Source organism: Sapajus apella, unplaced genomic scaffold (assembly GCF_009761245.1).
Source record: "Sapajus apella isolate SASKATOON/1434 unplaced genomic scaffold, GSC_monkey_1.0 scaffold97, whole genome shotgun sequence".
NCBI classification, from domain to species: domain Eukaryota; kingdom Metazoa; phylum Chordata; class Mammalia; order Primates; family Cebidae; genus Sapajus; species Sapajus apella.
In genome coordinates, this window is record NW_022437037.1 from 6,948,492 (window position 1) to 6,958,365 (window position 9,874).

The window sequence follows — 9,874 nt, forward strand, 5'->3', positions numbered from 1 at the left end:
ATTGCTGCTATGTGGCAACAGCACCACTCCTTTCTGCTGTCATATACAGACCACCTGAACACATCCCCTTATTCACAACCCAATACCATCCAACCTCTGTTGCTACTTCCTTACTCCTCTTCACACCTTCATTCATCTGAATTTATACTTCACCTTCATAGTTCTTAACCCAACTGGAATAACTGCTTACCTAAGTGATTACCAGGTAAAGGTCTGTCGTCCCATGACATCATCATCTTGCAATGGGCACATCTGTTTCCCTCACTGCTGTGATCTCGATAAGTATCTACTCAAGTGCTTGCTTATGACATTAGATGATATTATCCCCATTATACAGAAAAAAGCAGCATTAATTTAAATGCAAATGACTGTGCCTTGACATTAGGCAGAGAGATGTGTATAGGAAATGTACTTAATATAAATATGAACACAAATAATGTAACAATTCTGGGACCATCACAGAGGATTAAGGCAAGAGGAGAACATACTCATTATCCCGTCTTTCTGAACCATCTCCGACATCAAACACAAGGTATGGTTGAAATGGCCAGTCTGATGAACACCGAATGGTTTCTGTTTGTCTGTAAAAAGGTAGTTGACATTCAGAATAAGGTCAAGACTTAAGAAAATATTTTAGTATTATGACTATTTTTTCTGTGTGGTGAAGTGGGCTGGGGCAAGTTAAGGGGTGACAGGAATATTCTTTTCTAGATGTGTATCAGTGAAAAGTACAAAACAAATTCTGTTTCTTTCCTGGTGCTGGAAGAGGTATCTACGTCATTAAAATATAACAAAATGACTGGAAAGTCACTCATAGTAAGCCACAGAATACTGTGTTGAGAATGGTCCCACTTTTTTCTTAAAAAATTTAAAAAGTAAAAAAAGATATGCATGGTAAAAGGACTGAAACTTGGCCAGGCGCGGTGGCTCTTGCCTGTAATCTCAGCACTTTGGGAGGCCAAGGTGGGTGCATTGTTTGAGCTCAGGAGTTTGAGAGCAGCCTGGGCAACATAGCGAAACCCCATTTCTATAAAAAGAAAAACACAAAAATTAGCCAGGCATGGTGGTGAGTGCTACTCAGGAGGCTGAGGTGGGTGTATCAATTGAGCCTAGAAGGTCAAAGCTGCAGTAAGCCAGGATTGTGCCACTGTACTCATTCTGTCTAGGCAACAGAAAGAGAAGACAGTCTCAAAAAAAAAAAACAAAAAAAAAAAAAACAACACTGAAAGCGGCTATGCCAAAATGTTACCAGTGATTATTTATTTCTAGGTAGTATAAATATAGGTGACTTTTTCCCTCTTTCTTTATGTTTATTTGCTGTATTCAACATGATGGCTTTTATAACTAGAGAAAATTATTAATCCTCCATGATTTATGCTTTTTATGACAAGACCTAAGAAGAGAGTAAAATGGCTATTCTTCATAAACAGATAAACTACAAATAAAATAAGCTCACAAGCAATAAAGGGAACTCGCCTATTTGTTTTTAAGTTTCTGTTATAAACGTAATTGGAAGGGAAGAGACATATGTCTGGATGCATCCTGTACTGAATAGTAAGCCGTAAAATAGGCAGCCTGCTGATCATGTTGTGTTCCACATTCTCTTCCAGCAGTTTGCAGAAGCGAGCCATCATTGATTGGTCGTAGCCATACTCCTGTGCTTTCTGTGAGGGGAAAAATAAAGCAATAATTTCCAAGAATTCCTTTATATCTTTCCCACTATTATAAAAACAATTACTGACATCTAATATGTACATGGCAACATTCAGGTAGCATAAGATTACCAACCACAGCTTCAGAGAAAGAGATGTTTCTGACTCTGATCCTCAAAATGTCGTAAATTTTTTTTTTTTTTTGGAGACGGAGTCAGGCTCTGTCGTGTAGGTTGGAGTGCAGTGGTGCGATCTCAGCTCACTGCAACCTCCGCCTCACAGGTTCAAGTAATTCTCATGTCTCTGCCTCCTGAGTAGCTGGGATTACAGGCGTTTGGCACCACACCTGGCCAAAATGCCATGAATCTTGAATATATATTGAGGCATTTTCTACTCACATACTGCTTATGAAAGACATACGATCCTGTGAATGACAACTGATGCTATTTTGATAATACAAGACATCACCCTCGTATCTTAAAAAATAATAATAATAAAGGAAGCAGAGAAATGTAACACAGATTTTAACAATTATTTCTGGTGGTATATCCTCACAGACATATTGAATGACATTGTAAACAAGTGTTTTGAAGACAACATTCTTCATCCATCCATCTAATATGTACTAAACATCTATAATTTGGAGTGCTGAGACTGCTAGAGTGAATAAGATCAAGTCTCACAGAACTTACATTCCAGTGGAGGAAACAGACTTGACTTATGTGTTGGCCATTCCTAATCTAAAATTCCAAAATACTCCAATGAACATATCCTTTGAGCATGAACTTTAAGTATAATGTCAGCACTCGAGAAGTTTCAGATTATGAAGCACTGTGAAATTTTTGAATTAGGAATCCCCAACCTGTGCTAAACTGATTTCACAAACCAAATAATGGGTTATATTCTGCAATCTGCAAGATAGTGACCTAAATGACAAATGGGATAAACTGTCTTGTTATCACAGTTGTGCCTTGGTATATACTTTCCAATGACAGCATCATAGAAAGTTTAAAAAGAACTCTATCTTAAATAACCTGGGTATAAAAATGTGCTGAAAACTTCACTACAATGATGGAATCTCCATGAGTGATGTGAAACATACTGGCACTGAAGACGTGCAAAGCCTGAATAAACTTGTTTCACAAACTATGAGAGTGGAGGAAAAGGCATTACTTCTTAACCTATTTATATGTGTGATTTTAAACAGGTTTGTGTAAGTATAAAATAATTATTAATAGACATTTGACAATTTTGCCTAAATCCTCAAAAGTTTATCCGAGTTAGCTCAAAAGTCTAATTTTTAATCTTTGCTTTGGGGGAACAGAAAAAGAACTTATATAAGGTAATGCATCTAAGCTCCAGACAAACCATAGTCTATTCAACAAATGATACAAATTTATTAACATATATTCAGACATGGAAGAATGTCCCTGATTTACTGATTTAAAAAAAAAAGCCAATTCTGCACAGAATGATTCTGCCATCTTTAAAAAAAACCAGACTCACGTACATAAACACATATACACATAAATATATACTTGTATACAAACCATATAACCACATTTTAATAACCGACTTACTGTCATCCCCTAGAATGCAAACACCATGAAGGCAGGGATTTTGTCTGTTAATTCTTCACTGTCATAACCCCAATACCTAAACAGTGCCTGAATTATGTTGGTACTCAATATACACATACTGAAAAAGATGAATAAACACACAAATGCCCAGCAAAATCTGTTAAAGATACTCACTTTCACCGTAATTATCACTAGAAATAGGTGGTCAAAAAAGGCACCTCATGGAAATGAACTCTGTAATTATTTTCTCAAAATAGCCCATTTTATTTGTACAATTAATTTAAAAACCACAAATGGATTTTTTTTGGGTAATGTTTGTTGCTTTTATAAATCATTAAATTAGGCAGTAAGGTTGAGGTACATAAACAATCCCTTTTCATTTCAATAAAATACTGTATTATTTAAAGAAATGGGATACAGAATTTGCTCTTCCTTATTTTCCATGAACAAAGTTGCCTGCAGCAGTTCCTCCCTAAACATGCAGGTTTTCACTGATGACAGGAGTGCTTCTGGGCCACACCCTACCATGATCACGTACCTGTGCTCAAATGTCATACAAGGAACTGCACTACCATTCTGAATAATCCCAAAGTCAAAAGCCACTAACAAAACCACCTGCATTCATTCTATAATTCCACAGAAATGCTTTGAAAATGATCTGTTCTCTAGGATTTATGAGGCCACTACTCAACTATTTGTATAAATAATCTGTTATTAGCACTAACGCAAATTTTATTAAATTTTATAACCTCTTCAGATTACATCAAAACATCTACTGAATCCTGACCCTGATGTGCATTTCTAGGAGACATCTTTCATTGGGATTAAAAAAAAAACCAACAAAGTAGAGTAGACTACAATCTGGTTCTTCTTTTCCCACAGGCAGAGCCTATAATTTAGTCTTTTTTCCCCTTGTACCTTCACTTTCAGATGATGTGAGGGGCACAGACATTTTCTTGTATTAATACTAGAATACTAAATCATAAAAATGGAAATGTACTCCCCAAAATTAATTTAACTTCATGTTTTCCTCAATTTGTACATATTTAAATATAAATGAAGAGGGTGGGATTCTTCTCTTTACTTTTGAAGTTTTTCTTTTATTATTGTTTTGGTGTTTGCATGATTAAAATAAATCAGATTCAGCTCTTTAAAGATGCGCACACTGACTTTTCCAAAGCTTGCTCTGCATGGCACGCCATCCATCTAGGCTGAACACTCGACTTCTGCCACACATACACAGAAGCGCAACTATGAACAAAGGGGGCTTTTTAGGAATTTTTTTTTTTAACGTATTGAGACTCAATCAGTGCTTCTCTTTTCTCAGTTACTGCTTACTTTTCACTCCAAATCAAGAGAGGCCAATCCAAGGGAGATGTTCCTCCCTCCTGAAGACAAAAATTTAAAAAAGCCCCTTCCATTTTAAAGCAATCTGAACATAAAAAAAACTTACCATAGAGATGACTGTGGGAGGGAGCTGTTTAGGATCTCCTACTAGGATAAGCTTGTTGCAGCGATGAATGAGTGGAGTAAGAGTCTCAATTTCACAAGACTGTCCAGCCTTGGCAAGATATAGAAGGGAGAGGCAGTCTTAACTATCTTTGCTATTTATCCATATAGTTTATCTGATTACAGTTCTAACCATTCAGAAAAGTACCACACTTCTGCACGAAATATCAAAAATAAGGATTTTATCTGAAAACACAAAACAAAACAAACAACAAAATAAACCCTCCAGGCTGGGTGCAGTGGCTCACGTATGTAATCCCAGTGCTTTGGGACCCACCTCAGGCGGGTAGATCACCTGAGGTTGGGAGTTTGAGACCAGCCTGGCCAATGTGCCGAAACCCTGTCTCTACTAAAAATACCAAATAAATTAGCTGGGCATGGTGGCATGTGCCTGTAATCCCAGCTACTCGGGAGGCTGAGGCAGGAGAATCACATGAACCCGGGAAGCAGAGGTTGCAGTGCACCGAGATCACATCACTGCACTACAGCCTGGCTGACAGAGCAAGACTCTGTCTCAAAATTAATAAATAAATAAATAATAAACTCTCCAAACGCATGTTTTAAAAAAAATCAAATATGTATTTTGAAGTCAGCTACCAAGGAAGCCACTACCACTTGGGAACCAGCCATAAGTTAAGAAGGCCATGTACATCCTAGATGTGTGTGTTCTTTGTTCCTGTGGGGCATGTGCCTAAAAAAAATGCTTCTCCTCTAAAGTCCTTTTAAAACTTTATTTTAAAATTTTTATTATTTTATTAACATATTAATTTTATTATTTATTTTTATATCTTATTAATTTACTTTTTGAGACAGAGTCTCGATCGGTCACTCAGGCTGGAGTGCAGCCCTCCTGGGCTCAAGCGATTCTCCCACCTCAGCCTCCTGGGTAGCTGGGACTATAAGCACATGGCATCACACCTGGCTAAATTTTGTATTTTTAGTAGAGACAAGGCTTCACCATGTTGCCCAGGTTGGTCTCAAATTCCTGGGCTCAAATGATCCACCCTCAGTCTCCCAAAATCCCAGGATTACAGGTGTGAGTCACCATGCCCAGCCCCCTTTTAAAACTTTGTATCTGAGGTTCAGAAATCCCATCAGGAGCATCTGTGAGTGTGCTTCCCATATCTTTCTTCCTCCCATGATATTCCTTGTATGTATGCCTCTTTGATCACAAGACTCAAATTTCTCTTAAATTCAATGATATTTTCTTCAACTATTTACTGATTTCTGCTTTTTGTCCTTTCCTTCTGGTGAAAACTGGATCTTGGGTCTCCTGATCACTCAATTCTCTGGTATCTCCTGCTCCACCTCTTTTGTCATCTGACAAACAATAGGTACCGAATAAATGTTTGCTCAAAGAGTGAACTAGGAATAAAGGATGTTAGATGAAAATACTATGTCTCAAAACTGTTCAAAATTTATATTAAAACTACTTCAAAAGGTTATTAGAGATATTATAAGCAGGAGCGAGACAGTCACTCAACAGAGATTTTGTTAGAAATCATCAGTCATCCTCAAGACTAACCCCAAATACTAGAAAATCCACTTTCACTATTGTGGGTCATTAAGAAGCATATTTCTTTCTTTCTTTTTTTTGAGATGGAATCTCAGGCTCTTGCCCTGGCTGTAGTGCAGTGGTGCTATCTCGGTTCACTGCAACCTCCACCTCCCTGGTTCAAGTGATTCTCTTGCCTCAGCCTCCCGAGTAGCTGGGACTACAGGTGCGCACCACCACGCCCAGCTAATTTTTGTATTTTTAGTAGAGATGGGGTTTCACCATGTTGGCCAGGATGTTCCTGATCTCTTGACCTCGTGATCCACCCACCTTGGCCTCCCAAAGTGCTAGGATTACAGGCGTGAGCCACTATGCCCTGCCTAAGGAGCATATTTCTACATAAAGAAATACATATGTAATAGGTAAAAATCAGATGCAGAAAAAAACATTTCCTCAACATCTCAGCAGCCACAATTCATCTGAGACTTACTCCTCATAGTACTAGTTAAAGTTGTATGGCTGACCGTTCACTGACCTCATCAACAATGACACAGCTGAAGGGGACACCCCCTTGCCCACGAAAAGCAGATTCAAGTAGTAAACCACCACTTGTGCTCAATGTGCAGCAGATGACATGGGACTCTAAGATGATGTTATTCTGTGTTTTCTGTGGGCGTCCTTGAACCTAAGAGAACAAAGGTGAAATCAACAGTCAGCGGTAGATCAATTCTTGACTATGACAGGCCTATTTTTCTATACAACACTTACCATTTATTGTGTGACAGAGAAATATTTATTAAAAGTTAGGGGGGAACCCTCAAATCTAGAAAACAAACAAGATAATCACAAACAGGAAAGAATGTGTGCTTTGCAGTTAAAGCATAGAATATTATTTAAGCACATTAAAAATTTTTATCCAGAGTTTGATTTGGTCAAAGTAGATTTCAATCCTTCCTGTAGCCAGATGTATGTAGGCAGGTATCCGAAGCAGAGATGTAACAATACTGAGTTGTGAATTATCTGAGTAAAACTAGGGTTAGAATTAAGCTTGAATATACATTTTTCTGTTAGTTTTTAAGTATATAATATTGCTCTTTCCTTTTTTTAGTACTTTTGCTAAACTAACAAAAATGCCTATGAACCTGGCAAATATTCTATTTCCACAGTAAGAAAAACAAGTTTGGTCTTCTACAGTGCAATGTACTGTGATGGAACCAGATAATGTGAATGATGCCTCACAATGCATACCATATAGTGCTCAAATAAATCAGCATTTTCATTTTTTTTTTTCCAGATGGACTTTTGCTGTTTCACCCATGCTGGAGTACAGTGGTGCAATCTTGGCTCGCTGCAACCTCTGCCTCCTGAGTTCAAGCCATTCTCCTACCTCAGCCACCCATGTAGCTGGGACTATAGGCGTGTGTCACCACGCCTGGCAAATTTTTTGTCTTTTAGTAGAGACGGAGTTTCACCATGTTAGCCAGGATGGTCTCAATCTCCTGACCTCATGATCCACCCGCCACAGCCTCCCAAAGTGCTGGGATTACAGGTGTGAGACACTGTGCCCAGCCTAAATCAGCATTTTCCTCAGCGATTCAGTAAGCTTCTTTATGCTACTAAGAGGCAATAATGATTCATCTCTGCATATATGATATATTCAACCATAGAGTTCCAGGCACGTGTGGGAGCTTTAGGAAGAGGGTGGCACTGTGGCCCTCCATGGCTCACACAGTAAAGCATTGTCAGACACCTCTCCTTAGCCATCTAGTGAGTAAAACTGCTGAGCACATTCAGAGAAAACTGTATTTGCAAAATAAAAATAAACAAAAAAAACCTGCTGAGCACAATTAGTTCAATGGCCCACAGAACACATGTGATGATGAGCAGCAAAAAAGATCTGTGAACATGGACTTCATCCTTGACTCAGGAAAGATTAACTTGAGGTTTAGTTTAAAACTTTAATCAAAAGTTTTCACATAACTTTTAGTTTAAGTAAACTGCTAATGAAAATAAGCATTAAGTTCAACTGTATTTAGTCACATAGAGAAAAATTATAATACATGCAGGAGAAAAACTTCAACAGAGGTACTACTGTCATCAGTTACTATTACCCTCCTTCCCTGACCCCAATGTGGTTTGATTAGGGCTACATTCTGACAGTCAGGCTATACACCTGGCTCAGCCAAGCTTCAATTAGTCTAAATCTTACCTGATATTTTTACACCCCAAAAATACTGGGAAAAAGCTACAAAAATATTACAGGAGTCTTACGATCTAAGACAAGTACAGAGAGTTTATGCTCCAAGTCAAGAAATGCAAAAACCAAAAATCAAAGTGCTGTACTTTCTTATGCCAATCCTGCCCACCATCACTCTACTTGTATCCAGGTTGCAGCACTGGAGGGCTCACAGTCGCCAACCTCAACCTAAAGCTCACACAGGTGACTTTTCTTTTTTTAACAGGGAAAACACCACAAAGTTATTTTCATTAACTGTTATGGGATGATAATTATCATAATTGTTTTTTGCAGTGAGGGAGGAAGACATAGAGCACCTTATAAGAAGGATTTAAATCTTTACCGAAACCTAAAACAGAAAAAAGATAATTTATAATCACCTCTTTCTTAGAAATCTTAGATGGTGGTTAAGAATTCATTATTAGGTTAAAGAAAAAAATGCGAATGTTGTTACACCAGTTTCTCCACTTCCACAGATGTCTGTAATTTTTCTGTAACTGAGAAAATCCCATAGCTGGCCAGGCACGGTGGCTCACGCCTATAAAGCTAACACTTGGGAGGCGGAGATGGGCAGATAACTTGAGGTCGGAAGTTCCAGACCATCCTGGCCAACATGGTGAAACTCCGTTTTTATTAAAAATACAAAAAAAGATAGGGCGCAGTGGCTCATGCCTGTAATCCCAGCACTTTGGGAGGTGGAGGCAGGCAGATTATCTGAGGTCAGGAGTTTGATACCAGCCTGACCAACATGGAGAAACCCCGTCTCTACTAAAAATACAAAATTAGCCGGGTGTGGTGGTGCACGTCTGTAATCTCGGCTACAAGGGATGCTGAGACAGGACAATCGCATGAAACCACAATCACTTGAACCTGGGAGGCAGAGGATGCAGTGAGCCAAGATGGCACCATTGCACTCCAGCCTGGCAACAGAGCAAGACTCTGTCTCAAAAACACACACACAAAAAAACAAAAATGAGCCAGGTGTGTTGGTGCACGCCTGCAATCCCAGCTACATGGGAGGGTGAGGTTGCAGTGAGCCGAGATCATGCCACTGCACCCCAGTCTGGGCGACAGAGAGAGACTCCGTCTCCAAAACAAAAAATACATAAAAGCTCATGGCTTATCTGAACAGTCACTCTGACAGTTTAGTTTTATATTTAAATTTCTAAAATAAAATAAAATAAAGAAAATGCTACGTGTGAACTACTTACCTCTTTAATTTTAGAAGCAAGTTCCTGCCTTTCCTTAGAAACTTCGGAAATTTTTTCATCTAATTCTTGCCTCTGGAAAAAAATTCAAATGTCATAATTAAAATTAAACTACGCATTTTTAAATGCCTTCCAATGGACTGCCTCTAATCTTAAAAAAGCCTATATTTTCCCAATGAAAAATGTATTTACCC

General features: G+C 38.4%; 1 protein-coding gene across 7 annotated transcripts in view; it reads right to left on the bottom strand.

Annotated features, from left to right (window-relative positions):
* The window catches only part of SETX (senataxin), an 85,191-nt gene that overhangs the window by 14,986 nt on the left and 60,331 nt on the right, over positions 1 to 9,874 (bottom strand). For all 7 annotated transcript variants that reach the window (XM_032257680.1, XM_032257678.1, XM_032257679.1 and 4 more), the window contains exons 18-22: positions 9,684 to 9,755; positions 6,772 to 6,921; positions 4,686 to 4,793; positions 1,477 to 1,664; positions 489 to 581 (exon numbers count right to left, since the gene is read on the bottom strand). In XM_032257680.1, coding sequence (XP_032113571.1) covers positions 489 to 581; positions 1,477 to 1,664; positions 4,686 to 4,793; positions 6,772 to 6,921; positions 9,684 to 9,755 — 611 coding nt within the window. The remainder of the gene's footprint in view (positions 1 to 488; positions 582 to 1,476; positions 1,665 to 4,685; positions 4,794 to 6,771; positions 6,922 to 9,683; positions 9,756 to 9,874) is intronic.